The following is an 18,574-nucleotide window of genomic DNA, read 5'->3' as shown; positions in this document are numbered from 1 at the left end:
CCGGCAGGAGTATGCCTGGGCCACGGGTGGGGGTGGTGAGCAGAAAGCAGATGCCAGCCTGTAGCCAGAGCTTTGGACATGGGAGCCTGGAGTGAGGGAGCCAGGAAGATCCTGATTCCACTCCCATTCCCTGGGAAGTTGGGCACATCCTACACTGCCCTCTTCTCTACAGAGCAGGAGGTGGAGCTGGGAATAGGACCAGGAAACGAGGAGGGATCTCCATCTGGGGCTAGGCTGCCCTACCCTGGGACCCAGGGCCAGGCCACATGAAAGGTCTGTGAGGAGACCGAGGAGGGGAGCCCCTCGGAAGCCACACACTCAGGGCCAGGCTGTCTGGACAGCAGGGCCCCAGCCACTCCTAGCTTTGCTGCAGCCCAGCCGTGTCTCCCCGTCTCCTTCCCTCCCTACGGCCCTCACTGCTGGGCAGGGGCCTGTGTGAGGCCAGCCTGGGCAGCGCCCTGGGACATGGCTGGGGAGCCACACTCCTGGGTTATCTCGCCGCCTCCCTCTGGGATCCAGGACACTGAGCCTTTTCCTCTCCCACCCAATGGTCAGTTATTCCTTCTGTGAAATGGGATTGAAGTCTCCAACTGATAAAGATCTTGACTCATGAAGCTCAAAGGAAGAAGAGAAAAAGCAAAGGCTGGGAGCTCCCCACTTCTTGTGCCTGCCTCCTCCCTCTTTCTCCCGCAGCGGGCGCCTGGGGCTGCCCCTCTGGCCATCACAGTTTCCAGACGGATGAGTCACTCTTCCTGAGGAGATGTTTAAAGGCTTCCCTTTCTGTGCATTTGACCCTACATGGTCCTTCCTTCTTCCTTCAGAAGGGGAATCAGACACATGTGCACATGTGAGCGTGTGAGCGCATGCATGTGTGTGAGTGCGTGCGTGTAGTGTGTGTGTTGGTGCATGTGAGCGTGTGAGTGTAGTGTGAGCGTGTATGAGTGCGTGAGTGTAGTGTGTGGGTGTGAGCGTACTGTGTGCATGTGAGTGCCTATGAGTGTAGTGTGTGGGTGTGAGTGTAGTGTGTGCATGTGAGTGCCTATGAGTGTAGTGTGTGGGTGTGAGCAGTGTGTGTGTGAGTGCATGTGAGCGTAGTGTGTGGGTGTGAGCGTAGTGTGTGGGTGTGAGTGCATGTGAGTGTGTGAGTGTAGTGTGAGCGTATATGAGTGTGTGAGTGTAGTGTGTGGGTGTGAGCGTAGTGTGTGCATGTGAGTGCATGTGAGTGTAGTGTGTGGGTGTGAGCGTAGTGTGTGCATGTGAGTGCACGTGAGCGTAGTGTGTGGGTGTGAGCGTAGTGTGTGCATGTGAGTGCCTATAAGCGGAGTGTGTGGGTGTGAGCGTAGTGTGTGCATGTGAGTGCACGTGAGCGTAGTGTGTGGGTGTGAGCGTAGTGTGTGCATGTGAGTGCATGTGAGCGTAGTGTGTGGGTGTGAGCGTAGTGTGTGCATGTGAGTGCATGTGAGCGTAGTGTGTGGGTGTGAGCGTAGTGTGTGCATGTGAGTGCCTATGAGCATAGTGTGTGGGTGTGAGCGTAGTGTGTGGGTGTGAGCGTAGTGTGTGCATGTGAGTGCATGTGAGCGTAGTGTGTGGGTGTGAGCGTAGTGTGTGGGTGTGAGTGCCTATGAGTGTAGTGTGTAGGTATGAGCGTAGTGTGTGGGTGTGAGCGTAGTGTGTGCATGTGAGTGCATGTGAGCGTAGTGTGTGGGTGTGAGCGTAGTGTGTGCATGTGAGTGCATATGAGTATAGTGTGTGGGTGTGAGCGTAGTGTGTGCATGTGAGTGCATGTGAGCGTAGTGTGTGGGTGTGAGCGTAGTGTGTGCATGTGAGTGCACGTGAGCGTAGTGTGTGGGTGTGAGCGTAGTGTGTGCGTGTGAGTGTAGTGTGTGCATGTGAGTGCACATGAGCGTAGTGTGTGGGTGTGAGCATAGTGTGTGCATGTGAGTGCCTATGTGCGGAGTGTGTGGGTGTGAGCGTAGTGTGTGCATGTGAGTGCGTGTGAGCGTAGTGTGTGGGTGTGAGCGTAGTGTGTGCATGTGAGTGCCTATGAGCATAGTGTGTGGGTGTGAGCGTAGTGTGTGGGTGTGAGCGTTGTGTGTGCATGTGAGTGCATGTGAGCGTAGTGTGTGGGTGTGAGCGTAGTGTGTGCATGTGAGTGCCTATGAGCGTAGTGTGTGGGTGTGAGCATAGTGTGTGCATGTGAGTGCATGTGAGCGTAGTGTGTGGGTGTGAGCATAGTGTGTGCATGTGAGTGCCTATGAGCGTAGTGTGTGGGTGTGAGCATAGTGTGTGCATGTGAGTGCATGTGAGCGTAGTGTGTGGGTGTGAGCATAGTGTGTGGGTGTGAGTGCCTATGAGTGTAGTGTGTGGGTGTGAGCGTAGTGTGTGGGTGTGAGCGTAGTGTGTGGGTGTGAGTGCCTATGAGCGTAGCGTGTGGGTGTGAGCGTAGTGTGTGCATGTGAGTGCATATGAGCGTAGTGTGTGGGTGTGAGCGTAGTGTGTGCATGTGAGTGCACGTGAGCGTAGTGTGTGGGTGTGAGCGTAGTGTGTGCATGTGAGTGCCTATAAGTGGAGTGTGTGGGTGTGAGCGTCGTGTGTGCATGTGAGTGCACGTGAGCGTAGTGTGTGGGTGTGAGCGTAGTGTGTGCATGTGAGTGCACGTGAGCGTAGTGTGTGCGTGTGAGCGTAGTGTGTGCATGTGAGTGCACGTGAGCGTAGTGTGTGGGTGTGAGCATAGTGTGTGCATGTGAGTGCATATGAGTGTAGTGTGTGGGTGTGAGCGTAGTGTGTGCATGTGAGTGCATGTGAGCGTAGTGTGTGGGTGTGAGCGTAGTGTGTGCATGTGAGTGCACGTGAGCGTAGTGTGTGGGTGTGAGCGTAGTGTGTGCATGTGAGTGCATGTGAGCGTAGTGTGTGCATGTGAGTGCATATGAGTGTAGTGTGTGGGTGTGAGCGTAGTGTGTGCATGTGAGTGCATGTGAGCGTAGTGTGTGGGTGTGAGCGTAGTGTGTGGGTGTGAGTGCCTATGAGTGTAGTGTGTGCTGTGAGCGTGTGGGTGTGAGTGGTGTGGCAGTGGGCAGGGCTCAGCAGGTGGAAACACTGCTTGGTGATCCTCGGAGGAGGTGACCTTTGATTTCAGTGTCTCCAGGGGCTGAGCGCGCAGCTAAGAGGCGGTGCGAGCGGAGTGTCTGCGTGGCGCCTGGGCCGGGGCCGGTGTGGGTGTGCGTCTGAGAGCAAGGGTGCGGGGCTGTGAGCCTGACCTGGCGCGTCTGAGAGTGTGCCCCTCGAGCTCCTGCTGTCCAGAGGCCGGGTCTCTGGGACTCGGCCTCCAGGGGCTCCCCAGGCGCCGGCGGGCGGTGGCTGCGGTTGGGAGGAGCCAGGGGCGGCGGGCTGGGAAGGGGCAGCGCCTGGGTCTGGCGGGGCTGTGGGGTGAGCTGCTGCGAGGGTGGGAGCAGGGGCGGCAGAGGAAGGGGCGCGGGGCTGGGGACCTGGGCGCAGTGGCCGCTGGGCCCGAGGCTGTACCCTGGGCGCTCCGTCCAGTTCCTCTCGGGTGCGTGGACCCGGTCCGCCCCTCCCGGCATACCCCCACCCCTGCGCCCCGCTCCCCCTGTACCCGCCCCCAGCGCCCGCCCCGCCCCGCACCCCCCTCCACGCTCCGCCATCACTTCCTCTCCCCGCCCCTCCTTTGTCCCTCCCCCGCTCCCTTCCCCGCGCGGTGGCCGGCCCGCCCCTCCGGGCCCTGGTGGCGGTGCCCGCCTCGCAGCTGGCGGGTCGGGGCCGGGGCCGGGAGGTCGGCGCCCCCCGAAGGCCGGGCCGGGCCGGGAGGGCTCGAGCCCGGGGGGCCAGCGGTCCGAAGGTCCCGGCTTAGCGGTGAGTCCTCGCCTGGCGGCCGCAGCCCCCAGGCCTGGGGCGGGGAGACCTCGGGCGGGGAGGGCAAGGGCGGGGGACCCGCTGGGGAGGGGTCCTGGGGGCCCCGATGAAGTGTGAGCCCCGATGCTTCTGAGTGGGAGTCTGGGGGCGACTTCACCTTCCCCAGCGCGAGGGCAGGGACCGCCTCTGGAGCTGAGGGTTAGGATGAGGGGCCAGCGCTCTGGCCAAGAGGGGTCTCTGATGGGAAGGACGAGGGCCCTTCCGTCCATCTTCCCTGCGCCCCAGCCTCCCTTTGGCCGGCCCTCCTGTTCCTGTGGCCGGCAGGGCAGTGGCTGCCGCCGGGAGTGAGTGTGAGCCGGTGTGAGAGTGTGTGTGATGTTTCCCTTCTGCATCGCTCAGAGATGGGACCCACCCTCTCCTTTGCTCTCTCTCTCTCTCTCTCTCAATCTCTCCCTCCCTCCCTCCCTCCCTCCCTCCCTCCCTCCCCCCCCCCCTGCTCTCCCCCCTGCACAGCACTGGGCCCTGAGCCTTTGGGGATGGGGGCCCCGGCCACAGCTTTGCCTGGATGCGTGGGTTTTTGGGCTTCCTGGGTGGGCCGGCCTTGCAGGTGCGGCCAGGAAGGCAGAGAGGAGGGTTCTCCCCAGACACAGGCTGGCCTAGCCCGGGCATAGGACTGAAGTTGAGGCAACTACCGGGGCCCTGAGTGCAAATAGAAAGTTAATTTGGGCAGGAGCTGGGCTGCCCTCAGTCCTGCTGCCCTCCTGCTCATCTATTAATACAGACCCAGCTCTGCTGCCTGGCATCGCCTATTTATAGTCCAGAGGCAGCACAGCCACACCCCCTGCATGGAGGAGGGTGCGGGGCAGAGGGGGGCGGGGCTGAGGGTCCCTAGGTGCCCACAGCCTCCGTGGGTGGGCCGGGCACTGGTGGGCAGTCAGTCTAGGAGTGAGTGGGCCTGTAGACCTTGAGCACTGGCTGGTCGGGGGGGCCTGGCAGGGCTGTTTCTGAAACAGCTGCGGGGTGAGTAGGCGGGTGGGTAGTTGGCTGTTACTTATTCCCGTTATGATTACTCTGGGGTCAGCTCCTCTGATTGGTGGCTTGGCAAGACGGCTCCCCCTCCAATCACCCATTAGCCTGGAGAATGGCTGGTGCCCACCTGCCTGGGAGGGCCTGTGGGTGTGCCAGAGAAGGGGGTGGCTTTGTCCACTATGGTTATCTGCTCTGGGCTTCTCAGTCTGCGAGGTCTCCCCATCCCCCGGGCAGTGCCCTGGGTTCCAGCAACATGCTTCTCAGTGGGGGGTCTGCTAAGGTGCTCCCGCGGCCTGAGATGCCCCATGACCTCGTGGCCTGCACTGTCTCAACGTCTAGGAATGTCGATTTCCCTGCCATTCTCGGCTCAGACTCGCATGAAGCTTGGGGTGCCAAGTGGCACCAGATTGGACAGATAGGCAGCTGGGGCCAGGGCCAGGGTGTGAACAAATTGGAAGGGTGGGTGATAGGAGCACCAGGTCCCTCTGGCACCTGCATGGTCAGGAGGCAGGGCTCTGCCACCAGGCTCAGGCACCGGCAGGCACACCTGCTGCTGGGCACACCCCCGGGCCCCTGGCTACGTTTTCTGGCTCCTGCGTGCCCTCCCCTCCACGCACTCCCTTCCTGAGCAGGACTGGGCTTGTGCTTACCGCCTGGGGATGTGCGTGGGGAGGCTGGGCCCCTGGGCTGGGCTGGGCTACGTTCCAGGGGAGACGCAGGAAAGGAGGGTGTCAGGTCAGAGGGTGCATTGTCAGAGGGAAAGGGTGAGGCCACGCCCCCTGGTTGAATCTCAGGCAAATTCTGGCCCCTGAGGGGGCATCGCAGTTCCTCCCCGTCTCCTACCTCAGAGTTTTCTGTGATCCTGGAAGTGGCTGCCTCTCGAGCTTACCCTTCCACCCAAGGGGCCTGGTCACTGTTGGCCACGTCGGGTCGGGGGACACAGGTGCCCATGTTCCCTGAGGAAGTCTCTCCGTTGACAGGGCACTTCCACGTGCACGCACTAACTCTTCTGCAAGGTCGGCGTGTCCTCATGTCTCTAAAGAGAAAACCAGACTCGGGGCGGGAAGTGACTTCGCCTGTCAGAGGAAGAGTTAGGGCTAGTCCTTGGGCCTGGGGACTCACAAACCAGTGCTCCCTCCACTCTGCCGTGTGCTCTGGGCCCAGCCGGTGCCTTTCTCAGGCACAGCTGCCTCCGACGTGGATGGGGGCACTGAGTGCAGGCGGGGTGGCCCCTGGAGCCTGGGGTGCGCCTGCTAGTGGGTGAGGGTGGCCTCCCTGCTGCCAGCCGTCCAAGCATTTCCTTTCTCCGAAGGCTGCATGTTGTGCCTGGGCCAGTCCACCTTCCTCCGGTTCAACCACCCCGCTGAAGCCAAGTGGATGAAAAGCATGATCCCGGCAGGGGGCCGGGCCCCGGGCCCCCCCTACAGCCCCGGCCCAGGTAGGGCAGGAGGTTGGGTGGGTGGTCCCCCCTTGGATGGCCCTCCTCCTGGCCCCCCAGCCCCTGGCAGAGTCAGGGCAGGACAACACCCATGGTCGGGCTTGCTGCCACCTGCCATGGCCACTGGGAGAGATCCAAGAAGTGCCGCTTGGCTCGAACCAGGGAGTCAGATGCCTGGGCTGCCAGTCGCTCCCTGGTTAGCTCTCTCCGGCCTCACCTAGCCTCGCCGCCCAGTCCCTCTGCTGTTGGGGGCAGTGGTTCCAGTCACTGGTGGGCTGAGCAGGGCTGGGGCAGGGCGCAGGTGGGCTCTCGCTGGCATGGCTGCCTGGGCTCATCAGAGGGCTGAGCTGGTCAGCCTGGCTTCTAGGAACCAGCCCGCAGTGTCAGCCCCTCCCTTGCCTCTGATTGGACCAAGGGCTGCAGCATACATCCCCCGTTCAGTCCCCCCCCCCCACCCCCCGGTTCAGCCCGGGAGGCATGGTGGGTGTTTTTTCCTGGGTCCTGGCTGCTGGGTCTGCAGCCCCTTAGTTCCTTACTGGACTGGGATCCAGCTCCATAGCGTGCTCCACCCTGCTGCAGAGGGTCCCCCCTGCCCTTCCTGCTAAGAGATTTAGGAGGTTGGGGAAACCAAGGCAGGGAGGAATCTAGACTTGGGGTGAGTGGGCAGCGACCAGCCTAGAGTGTCTGGTGTCATTGCTGACGGTCCTAAGTGAGAACGTGTTAGCCAGAAGCGTCCTACTGTCCTCCTCACAGCGGGGAACCGGGCAGGGACGGGGAAGGCTGCACAGCAGGGCAGCGGCACAGCCGCCCAGAACCCAGACCTCCCAGCTTCTCCTCCGGACTTCGCAGCTCAGCTCAGCTCCGAGGAGGCGGGGATGCCTTGCTCTGGCGCTTAGGGACCTCCCCAGAGCCCGAGGCCAGGCCTGAGGCATCCTTGCGTTTCCCTCTCACAGAGTCAGAAAGCCTAGTGAACGGGAACCACCCCCCGCAGCCTGCAGCCCAGGGCCCCGCGGCCTACGCCAGCCACAGCTCCCTGGTGAGCTCGATCGAGAAGGACCTGCAGGAGATCATGGACTCCCTGGTGCTCGAGGACCCCGGCGCCGGCGGCAAGAAGCCTGCTGCCACATCCACACTGTCACCGATGGCTAACGGGGGTCGCTACCTGCTGTCGCCCCCGACCAGCCCCGGCGCCATGTCCGTGGGCTCCAGCTACGAGAACACCTCCCCGGCTTTCTCTCCACTCTCCTCACCAGCCAGCAGCGGGAGCTGTGCCAGCCACTCGCCCAGTGGGCAGGAGCCAGCCCCTCCTGTGCCCCCGCTTGTGCCTGTGCGCTCCTCCAGTTACCATCTGGCCTTGCAGCCCCCACAGTCCCGGCCCAGTGGGGCCCGCCCCTCTGAGAGCCCCCGGCTGGGCAGGAAGGCGGGGCATGAGCGGCCCCCCAGCCCCGGCCTCCGGGGTCTGCTGCCAGCCAGCCCCACCGCTCCTGTCCTGGCGGAGGCCCACAGAGCCACCGAGAGCCCCTGGCTGGGTGGGCAGCTGCCCGTGGTGGCCATCAGCCTGAGTGAATACCCAACTTCTGGTGCCCACAGCCAACCCACCAGCGTTCCTGGCAGTCCCAAGTTCCAGCCTCCGGTCCCTGCACCCCGAAACAAGATGGGTGTGCTCCAGGATCGCCCCCCCAGCCCTCTCCGAGAGCTGCCGGGCCCCGAGCGCGGGTTGGCAAGCAGCCCCTCACGCCAGTCGCTGGGCCGAACGTTCTCGGACGGGCCGACCCCCCGCACCCTGCAGCCCTCTGAGAGCCCCCGCCTGGGCCGCCGGGGCCTGGACAGCCTGCGGGAGCTCCCTCCCCTGAGCCCGGCTCTGTCCCGACGGGCTCTGTCCCCCCTGCCCACCCGGTCCACCCCAGACCCCAAGCTGACCAGGGACGTGGCAGAGAGCCCCCGGCCCCGGCGCTGGGCAGCCCACGGCACTTCGCCAGAGGACTTCTCACTGACACTGGGGGCGCGGGGCCGTAGGACACGGAGCCCCTCGCCCACCCTCGGGGAGTCCCTGGCACCCCGCAAGGGCAGCTTCAGTGGCCGGCTGAGCCCCGCCTACAGCTTGGGCTCCTTGCCGGGGGCTGTGACCCGACAGAGCCCCCGTGCCCGGAGGAAGCTCTCCAGCGGGGACTTGCAGGTGCTGGTCACCCGGGAGCGGAAAAACAGCATCACCGAGATCAGCGACAATGAGGACGACCTGCTGGAGTACCACCGGCGGCAGCGCCAGGAGCGGCTCCGGGAGCAGGAGATGGAGAGGCTGGTGAGCAGGGCGGGTGCCAGGGAGGCTGCTCACCTCCACTGCGGGGTCCCCCAGCGCGTGGGCAGGCCAGCGGGCGGGGGGCTGCAGGCCCGCTGCCCATGCTTCCTCCAGGATGCACCGTGGGGACTGGCCTCCAGGCACTTTCTCTGACGCCTGTAAGGCTGTATTTTAAACTCGGGCTAATTTTGCACTTACTCCATCACACAGCTTTTGTGTTAATGCATAAACGTCCTCCTCCTTTAGCTGAACAATGGAAACTCTAGGACAGCGGTTCTCAACCTGTGGGTCGCGACCCCTTTGGCGGTCGAATGACCCTTTCACAGGGGTCGCCTCAGACCATCCTGCATATCAGATATTTACATGACGATTCATAACAGTAGCAACATTACAGTTATGAAGTGGCAACGAAAATAATTTTATGGTTGGGTCACAACATGAGGAACTGTATTTAAAAGGCCAGAAGGCTGAGAACCACTGCTCTAGGAAAACACACCACATTTATGGTTGAGGCCTCGGCCCTCCCAGTTTGCGAAGCAGGCCTAACTGGGAAGGCAAGGCCAGGGGCAGATGGCTTTTTCTGGTCGCACACTTCGTAGAGCTGGGATTGGAGCCCAAGGCTCCTGTCTTTCCAAGTCTTGTTCTTCTTTTTTAAATATATTTTTATTGATTTCAGAGAGGCAGAGAGAGGGATAGAAACATTAATGATGAGAGAGTTCTGGACCGGCTGCCTCCTGCACGTCCCCATACTGGGGATTGAGCCTGCAAGCTGGGCATGTACCCTGACCGGGAATCGAACCCTGACCTCCTGGTTCATAGGTCGACCCTCAACCACTGAGCCACGCCGGCCGGGCCCAGGTCTTGTTCCTTAGAAAGGCATCTCGTCCTTCTTTCTTGCTGCCCTTTGACATCTAAATGTGTGAAGCTGCTCACCCTGGCCACGCAGGGTCCCCTGGGACGTGGGGGGCAGGGAGGAGGAGGAGGAGAACGGGGTACAGTGATTGTGCTGTGTGTGTTGGGGTTTGGGTGTGGCTGTGGGCAGCTGTCCTAGAGAGAGCATCTAAGCCACTGGGTGCTGGGATCCCCCAGATGGCACCAGGCTCGAAGGGCTCTGGCTGGCGTGTGCACTCACTCACACACATGCACAGGAGAGGGATCCCCCAGATGGCACCGGGCTCAAGGGGCTCTGGCTGGCGTGTGCACTCACACACATGCACAGGAGAGGGATCCCCCAGAAGGCACCGGGCTCGAGGGGCTCTGGCTGGTGTGTGCACTCACACACATGCACGGGACAGTGGATCTTGCCCTTTCTTGTGAGCACTAGAATAGGGTTCCTGTGGGAAGTGGGGGCATTTGGTTTGCGGAGGAAAATCAGAATTGAGGAGGTTTGCCCTGGCCAGTGTGGCTCAGTGGATAGAGCGTTGGCCTGGGTTCGACTCTGGTCAAGGGCAGGTACCTTGCTTGCAGGCTCCTCCCCGGCCCGGGCCCTGATGGGGGCTTGTGCAGGAGGCAACCCATCAATGTGTTTCTCTCACATCGATGTTTCTCTCAGTCTCTCCCTCTCCCTTCCACGCTCCCTAAAAATCAGTGGAAACATAGCTTCGGGTGAGGATTAACAAAAAGAAATTGAGGAGGCTTGTCCGCAGCCCCTTTCAGAAGAGGCTGGGACAGCTTTGGATGAAGTGAGGGTGCTGGGTGGGGAGAGGGGAGGCGGGATCCCCAGGCGGCGGCGGCGGCACGCCTGACCCGTGCACACAAAGCCGTGTTCAGCAGGTACCGCCGAGCCAGACAGAGCTGGGACCCAGAGCTCCTCCCTCAGGCAGCTGGAGGCCCCTTCCCGGCAGATGGGCTGCTTGAGCCCTGGCCCAGGGAGTGTCCCCCTGGGGCCGCCCTGGGGGCAGTGAGCCTGGCCACACGGAGGGGTGGCCCAGCCTCCCCCAGGAGCACACCTCCCGGCCAGCCCTGACCTGCCACTTTAAATCTGGGAGGCCGCCCGCCCGCCCCTCCTACCTCCCCGGGCTGCTTGTCGGGGTGCTGGGGCAGGGGCGAGGCCGCCCAGCCTCCTGGGTGTGAGGCTCTGCCTGGTTGTCGGTGTTTTCCTTTGCCATGGAGCTAGGCGAGCGGCAGCCGGGCTGCTGGGTGAGTGTCTGGTGGTTGTGGCCAAGCTGGACACGGGAGAGGCATCTTAGGCGGGGGTGGGGGGGATGGGGGGGGCGGCGGCAGAACATGGGGGAGGCTGGAGGTTCTGAGTGGGAAAGGGGGTCCCAGACCTGAAGCGTGATTAGACCTTCCTTCAGATCCTAGGCCCTGAGAGGTATCTTGGGGGACAGTGAGGGGGGCAGGCTCAGTGTGGGCGCAGGGAGGCCCAGGTCCCAGGTCCCGGGTCTGTCTGGCAGGGGTCTGAGCGCAGCTCTGGGTGAGTGTCAGGCCCCTGGGCCTGGGGTCTGCCTCCCGTGGTGTCTGCCGCCCGCATGCAGGCCTGCGTGTCTGCGTGCGTGTGGGCCAGTGTGCGTGTGCGTGTCGGGGCTGGCCCAGGGCACTGCCGTGTCCTCCATCAGGGCTGGGGTGTGGGGTGTCTGTGCCCCTCGGGTCTGTCCTCCTCTTTGAGGGCTGGGGTGTGGGGGTGTCTGTGCCCCTCGGGTCTGTCCTCCTCTTTGAGGGCTGGGGTGTGGGGGTCTCTGTGCCCCTCGGGTCTGTCCTCCCCTTTGAGGGCTGGGGTGTGGGGTCTCTGTGCCCCTCGGGTCTGTCCTCCCCTTTGAGGGCTGGGGTGTGGGGGTCTCTGTGCCCCTCGGGTCTGTCCTCCATCAGGGCTGGGGTGTGGGGGTCTCTGTGCCCCTCAGGTCTGTCTTCCCCTTTGAGGGCTGGGGTGTGGGGTCTCTGTGCCCCTCAGGTCTGTCCTCCCCTTTGAGGGCTGGGGTGTGGGGTCTCTGTGCCCCTCGGGTCTGTCCTCCCCTTTGAGGGCTGGGGTGTGGGGTCTCTGTGCCCCTCGGGTCTGTCCTCCTCTTTGAGGGCTGGGGTGTGGGGTCTCTGTGCCCCTCAGGTCTGTCTTCCCCTTTGAGGGCTGGGGTGTGGGGTCTCTGTGCCCCTCAGGTCTGTCCTCCCCTTTGAGGGCTGGGGTGTGGGGTCTCTGTGCCCCTCGGGTCTGTTCTCCCCTTTGAGGGCTGGGGTGTGGGGGTCTCTGTGCCCCTCGGGTCTGTCCTCCATCAGGGCTGGGGTGTGGGGGTCTCTGTGCCCCTCAGGTCTGTCTTCCCCTTTGAGGGCTGGGGTGTGGGGTCTCTGTGCCCCTCAGGTCTGTCCTCCCCTTTGAGGGCTGGGGTGTGGGGTCTCTGTGCCCCTCGGGTCTGTCCTCCCCTTTGAGGGCTGGGGTGTGGGGTCTCTGTGCCCCTCGGGTCTGTCCTCCCCTTTGAGGGCTGGGGTGTGGGGTCTCTGTGCCCCTCAGGTCTGTCCTCCCCTTTGAGGGCTGGGGTGTGGGGTCTCTGTGCCCCTCGGGTCGTGGATCTGCATGTATCCACGCCAGCGTGAGCACCTTGGTGTTTATCTGTGTCTTGCTGTGGCCTTGTCTGCTCCCCAGTGTGTGTTCCCTGTGTGTCTGGGTGCACCCCACTGGGCAGTGAGAAAGGAAAGGGAGGGAAGATGGGGGGGCTGGCCACGTAGCTGGGACGCAGCAGCCAGCCTGCTCCTGCTCGCTTCTGGGGTCCCCTCGTTCCCTCTGCCTCCTCAGAGCTTGGCGGGGAATGGGGGGCGCTTTCCTGATTTGTCTGAGCCTCAAGCCCTAGAACCCTAGTTCTCTCTCCTGGGAGACCCTGCCTGCCCCAGCCCCACAGGACACGCCTCCTCCCCTCACGCCCGCTCTGTCCATCTTCCCAGGAGCGGCAGCGCCTGGAGACCATCCTGAACCTGTGTGCGGAGTACAGCCGGGCCGATGGGGGGCCTGAGGCCGGGGAGCTGCCCAGCATCGGGGAGGCCGCTGCTGCCTTGGCACTGGCCGGCCGGAGGCCCTCGCGAGGCTTTCCAGGGGCCACTGGGGCCTCCGGGCGGAGCAGCGAGGAGCCTGGAGGTGCCCCTGCGCGGCTGTGGGAGAGCATAGACCGCACGGAGGAGGAGAACCTCAAGGAGGAGTGCAGCAGCACCGAGAGCACCCAGCAGGAGGTGGGGTGTGGGGGGGCCGGGAGCACCAGCAGGAGGTGGGGTGTGGGGAGCTGGGAGCACCAGCAGGAAGTGGGGTAGGGGGGCTGGGAGCACCAGCAGGAAGTGGGGTATGGGGGGGCTGGGAGCACCAGCAGGAGGTGGGGTGGGGGGCCGGGAGCACCAGCAGGAGGTGGGGTGTGGGGAGCTGGGAGCACCAGCAGGAAGTGGGGTGTGGGGGGGCCGGGAGCACCAGCAGGAGGTGGGGTGGGGGGCCGGGAGCACCAGCAGGAGGTGGGGTGTGGGGAGCTGGGAGCACCAGCAGGAGGTGGGGTGGGGCGGCCGGGAGCACCAGCAGGAGGTGGGGTGTGGGGGGCTGGGAGCACCAGCAGGAGGTGGGGTGTGGGGAGCTGGGAGCACCAGCAGGAAGTGGGGTGTGGGGGGGCCGGGAGCACCAGCAGGAAGTGGGGTGTGGGCGGGCCGGGAGCACCAGCAGGAGGTGGGGTGTGGGGGGGCCGGGAGCACCAGCAGGAGGTGGGGTGTGGGGGGCCGGGAGCACCAGCAGGAGGTGGGGTGGGGGGGCCGGGAGCACCAGCAGGAGGTGGGGTGGGGGGGCCGGGAGCACCAGCAGGAGGTGGGGTGGGGGGGCCGGGAGCACCAGCAGGAGGTGGGGTGTGGGGGGGCCGGGAGCACCAGCAGGAGGTGGGGTGGGGGGGCCGGGAGCACCAGCAGGAGGTGGGGTGGGGGGGCTGGGAGCACCAGCAGGAGGTGGGGTAGGGGGGCTGGGAGCACCAGCAGGAGGTGGGGTGGGGGGGCCGGGATCACCAGCAGGAGGTGGGGTGGGGGGGCCGGGAGCACCAGCAGGAAGTGGGGTGGGGGGGCCGGGAGCACCAGCAGGAGGTGGGGTAGGGGGGCTGGGAGCACCAGCAGGAGGTGGGGTAGGGGGGCCGGGAGCACCAGCAGGAGGTGGGGTGGGGGGGCTGGGAGCACCAGCAGGAGGTGGGGTAGGGGGGCCGGGAGCACCAGCAGGAGGTGGGGTGGGGGGGCCGGGAGCACCAGCAGGAGGTGGGGTAGGGGGGCTGGGAGCACCAGCAGGAAGTGGGGTGGGGGGGCCGGGAGCACCAGCAGGAGGTGGGGTAGGGGGGCCGGGAGCACCAGCAGGAGGTGGGGTAGGGGGGCCGGGAGCACCAGCAGGAAGTGGGGTGGGGGGGCCGGGAGCACCAGCAGGAGGTGGGGTGGGGGGGCTGGGAGCACCAGCAGGAAGTGGGGTGGGGGGGCCGGGAGCACCAGCAGGAGGTGGGGTGGGGGGGCCGGGAGCACCAGCAGGAAGTGGGGTGGGGGGGCCGGGAGCACCAGCAGGAGGTGGGGTAGGGGGGCTGGGATCACCAGCAGGAGGTGGGGTAGGGGGGCTGGGATCACCAGCAGGAGGTGGGGTGGGGGGGTTGGGAGCACCAGCAGGAAGTGGGGTGGGGGGGCCGGGAGCACCAGCAGGAGGTGGGGTGGGGGGGCCGGGAGCACCAGCAGGAGGTGGGGTAGGGGGGCCGGGAGCACCAGCAGGAGGTGGGGTGGGGGGGCCGGGAGCACCAGCAGGAGGTGGGGTAGGGGGGCTGGGAGCACCAGCAGGAGGTGGGGTGGGGGGGCCGGGAGCACCAGCAGGAGGTGGGGTGGGGGGGCCGGGAGCACCAGCAGGAGGTGGGGTGGGGGGGCTGGGAGCACCAGCAGGAGGTGGGGTGGGGGGGCTGGGAGCACCAGCAGGAGGTGGGGTAGGGGGGCTGGGAGCACCAGCAGGAGGTGGGGTGGGGGGGCTGGGAGCACCAGCAGGAGGTGGGGTGGGGGGGCTGGGAGCACCAGCAGGAAGTGGGGTAGGGGGGCTGGGAGCACCAGCAGGAGGTGGGGTGGGGGGGCCGGGAGCAGCAGCAGGAGGTGGGGTGCAGGGGGGGCCGGGAGCAGCAGCAGGAGGTGGGGTGCAGGGGGGGCCAGCGGCAGAGCAGGCAGGCATTTGTGGTGGGTGCCAAGGCCCAGGGAGGAGGAAGTAATTGAAGGATTCGGTTTGGGAAGGGATGGGGCTGGGAAGTGTAGAAAGGAGGCAAGGACCAGCGGGCGGTGCCGGTGCGTTTGCCAGGCTATAAATACGCTCTGGGACCTGCCTTCCCTGGGCCCCACCCGGCCTGGCACTGGGTGGTAAAGCTTATTCCGAGAAAGTGCATCGGCATTGTCGCCTTGCAGGGAGGGAAGCTGCTTTCCGGTCCCCCTGCCCCCGGGGTGGGGATCGGTCCTCCTACCCTCATCCTGGCTGACGCTCCCCTCCCCTCCAGCACGAGGACGCGCCCAGCGCCAGGCTGCAGGGCGAGGTGCTGGCCCTGGAGGAGGAGCGGGCGCAGGTGCTCGGGCGCGTGGAGCAGCTCAAGGTCCACGTGAAGGAGCTGGAGCAGCAGCTGCAGGAGTCGGCCCGCGAGGTGAGCCTCCTGCAGGGCTGGCGGGATGCTGCAGAGGCCCTAGGAGCGGTGCGGGCGGGTCTGAGCGCCTGGACCGGCCCTGATGTGGACCCGGCCCTGATGTGGACCGGCCCTGATGTGGACCCGGTCGCTCCCAGGCCGAGATGGAGCGGGCGCTGCTGCAGGGCGAGAGGGAGGCCGAGCGGGCGCTGCTGCAGCAGGAGCAGAGGGCGGCGGACCAGCTGCAGGAGAAGCTGCTGGCCTTGGAGACGGGCGTCCAGAAGGAGAGGGACAAGGTACCACACCTGGCCGGCCTGGGAGAGGAGAAACGCCTGGTGGGGGAAGGGGGGCCCTGGCCCCTTACTTCATCCTCTGACCTGCCCACCAGGTGGCCTCTGTGTCGCTTTGGGGAGGGGCCTCGTCCTCCGTGGCAGGTAGCAGCTCGGAGGTCCCCGCGGGCTGGGCTGGTTACCTCGGTCTGGGGTCTCCTCTGGCTGGGTCTCTGTGCTGTCCCGGGTGCCTGCCATTCTGGGCCCTGCTAGGAAGTACCCACAGCCCTTCTGGGACTGAGCACAGCCGAGGGCCTGTGCTGGGAGCGATGCAGGCTGGGGTCCCCACGCGTGCCTGGTGCGCAGGCGGTGGTCTCCGGGAGAGAGCCCTCAGGTCTCTGCTCCCCTGAGCCTCCAGGATCTACAGCTGCGGCCCTGCCCCTCTCAGGTTTAGTGCCAGCCTGCAGGGACCATCCCGTCCCCGAGGGGCCGTGCCAGCCACACCCAGGATGGCCTACAATGTGCCAAAAGCTCTCAAGTGGAGAGGGGCCATTTATTTTTGGACTGACAGTATTTTTCTAAGAATTCATCTCCTCCTGCATTTTTTTTGAGAGTGTCTTTCTCCTTCCCCTCAATTTGGAAGCTCTTACAAATTCTTTGACAACCACCTCCCCTTTTTGAATTTTGGCTCTAGGCCCCAAAACCACACTCCCAAATTCTGTGCCAAATTAACTCTATGCTTACCAAACAGGCCTGCACTAACGTGTCCCGTCCCCCCCCTCCCTCCACTGTCCCAGTCACTGTCCTGGGCTCTGTGCATGCCCCTAACTCCAGTGCCACCCGGGCGGGGAAGAGCTATGAGCCATGCCACTTCTGCACTAACTCCACGGGCTTTGGGCCTCTCCCCTCTAACGCTGCCTTCTTCCTTTCTGGGTATGGACCCCAGGGTTTTGATCAGAAAAGAATGGGCAAGGGGCACAGCTCAACCTGACTCCATGGGCACCGGCAGGAGGGTGCAAGGTTGGGGGAAATGCTTGATGAGGGCCTCTCATCCTGCAGAGCCCTCCCCTTTGGAAGGCTGGTGCTGCCCCTGCAGACGGGTGAGGGAGGCCTGCTGCCCCCAGCCCCTGCCCGCCTCCCTCCAAGCAGGGGGTCAGGAGGCCAGTGGTGTGGCCTGGCTGTGGAGCTCCCTTGGGGGCTCCCCAAATGCAGACCTTGGGGCAGAGGGTGGGAATGGGGGCCTCTCTCTTCCTGCCCTGAGTCGTCCAGAACACAGGGTGCTGTGAAGGTCGAGTCCGAGGATGGGGAGGTGCTTGGACCCTGACTGAACTGACCAGGTCCTCCTCCCCAGGAGGGAGGTGGATTATTGGGGTCGGGCCGGGCTCAGCATGGGGTCTCATTCCCGGGGAAGCTCACCGGTCCAGAAGGACCTGCCCAGCCGCATTGCTCCTGTACCCGGTGTGGCCGGAGGCCTGGCCTTGGCCTCTCTCAGAGCCCCGTTATGTGAGGCCCCACTCTGGCTTTGGATCAGTAGTCAGTTTCTCCCCTGCCTGCCTGTCCTTCGGAGGTGACTCACCAGCGCCTCCCGTCCTGCCCTGCCCTCAGGGGTGTCATCTCGCCCCAGACAGAGCCACCCACCTCCTCTCTGTATCCACCGCTGGGGCACCGGTTACCATGGCAACTCCTGAAGTAATTGCAGCCCTCAGCCTGCTGAAGTTCAGCCTGTGGTGCCAGCACTCACCCCACCCCGGGCAGGAGGGAGGAGGCCACGGGTTGGGCTGGGTCCCCTTTGCCGCTCACCACTGCCATAGCTTCACGTCCCCTGGATTTCCCTCACCACCTCCACCCCCCCCCCCCGGGGTAAATTTTGGTCTCAGGCAGGAAGGTGCAGGAGCTAGAACAGTAGCTCTCAACCTGTGGGTTGCAACCCCTTTGGGGGTCTAACGACCCTGTCACAGGGGTCGCCTAAGACCATCGGAAAACACATATATAATTACATATTGTTTTTGTGATGAATCACTATGCTTTAATTATGTTCAATTTGTAACAATGAAATTGGGGGTCACCACCACATGAGGAACTGGATTAAAGGGTCGCGGCTTTAGGAAGGTTGAGAACCACTGAGCTAGAAGCTCCCATTTGGGCTGTGGAGCCACCTTTGGCCTTGACTGGTTTGGAGAGAAAGCAGAAGGCTTTTTCTATCTTTTTTTTCTTAATATATTTTTATTGATTTCAGAGAGGAAGGGAGAGGGAGAGAGAGAGAAACATCAATGATGAGAGAGAATCATGGATCAGCTGCCTCCTGCACGCCCCACACCGGGGAGGAGCCCACAACCCAGGCATGTGCCCTGACTGGGAATTGAACCCGGGACCCTTCAGTCCCCAGGCTGACGCTCTATCCACGGAGCCACACCAGCTAGGGCATAGGGCTTTTCCTTAGGCCCTACCCCATGTGTCTAGTTGAAGGGACTTGGAGAGACCAAAATTTCTGCCTGGGCCCACCCCTCCGCCTCAGCTCCTGCTCCTCCCACTCTCCCCCTTTCCCTCCTGTTCCCTCTGCTCCTTCTCTCTCCTCCCCTGGTTATTCTCTGCTGTTACTTGTCTTGTTTTCTCTCCTCTCCCGCCCACCCCCCTCGCCCTGCTGCTGCGCGGAGTTGAGGAGTGTGTGTTCTTTCTCCCCTGCCCGCCCGCGACCAGGAGAGGGCGGAGCTGGCCGCGGGACGCCGGCACCTGGAGGCCCGCCAGGCGCTCTACGCGCAGCTCCAGAGGCAGCTCGATAACTGCCCCGAGTCAGTGCGGGAGCAGTTGCAGGAGCAGCTGAGAAGGGTCAGTGTCATCAGCCCCCTCCCTGGCCCCGAGGGCCCCTGCCCGGAAGAGAGGAGAGCGTGGGACAGGACCACCTGGGCCCTGCGGTACCTGCCAGGACGCCAGGGTCGGTGCTTTGGTTTGGAGGGGACCGGAGGATGGGGGGCTCTCTCTCCTTCCGCGGTTCCAGGTGGTGATGCCTGTGAAGGGGCCTAGCCAAGCCAAGGAAAGGGGGGGGGGGTGGGGCAGAGCCTTTTCCCAGTTTCCCCGGGTCCAGCCCCCCAAACTCGAGTGGGATTTCAGGCACCAC

General features: G+C 64.1%; 1 protein-coding gene across 12 annotated transcripts in view; it reads left to right on the top strand.

The window, feature by feature from the left end:
* Positions 1-18,574, top strand: part of PHLDB1 (pleckstrin homology like domain family B member 1) — a 50,914-nt gene that overhangs the window by 9,856 nt on the left and 22,484 nt on the right. For 7 of the 12 annotated variants that reach the window (XM_059707711.1, XM_059707709.1, XM_059707720.1 and 4 more), the window contains exons 5-10: positions 6,209-6,334; positions 7,288-8,633; positions 12,498-12,779; positions 15,071-15,211; positions 15,349-15,486; positions 18,157-18,285. In XM_059707711.1, the coding sequence (XP_059563694.1) occupies positions 6,209-6,334; positions 7,288-8,633; positions 12,498-12,779; positions 15,071-15,211; positions 15,349-15,486; positions 18,157-18,285 (2,162 nt within the window). Of the gene's footprint in view, positions 1-3,687; positions 3,868-6,208; positions 6,335-7,287; positions 8,634-12,497; positions 12,780-15,070; positions 15,212-15,348; positions 15,487-18,156; positions 18,286-18,574 lie in introns of those variants that run through there. The other 5 variants (XM_059707719.1, XM_059707716.1, XM_059707714.1 and 2 more) reach the window with 3 other exon arrangements.

This window comes from Myotis daubentonii, chromosome 9 (assembly GCF_963259705.1).
Source record: "Myotis daubentonii chromosome 9, mMyoDau2.1, whole genome shotgun sequence".
Taxonomy (NCBI): domain Eukaryota; kingdom Metazoa; phylum Chordata; class Mammalia; order Chiroptera; family Vespertilionidae; genus Myotis; species Myotis daubentonii.
This window is presented reverse-complemented; position numbering and strand designations above follow the sequence as displayed.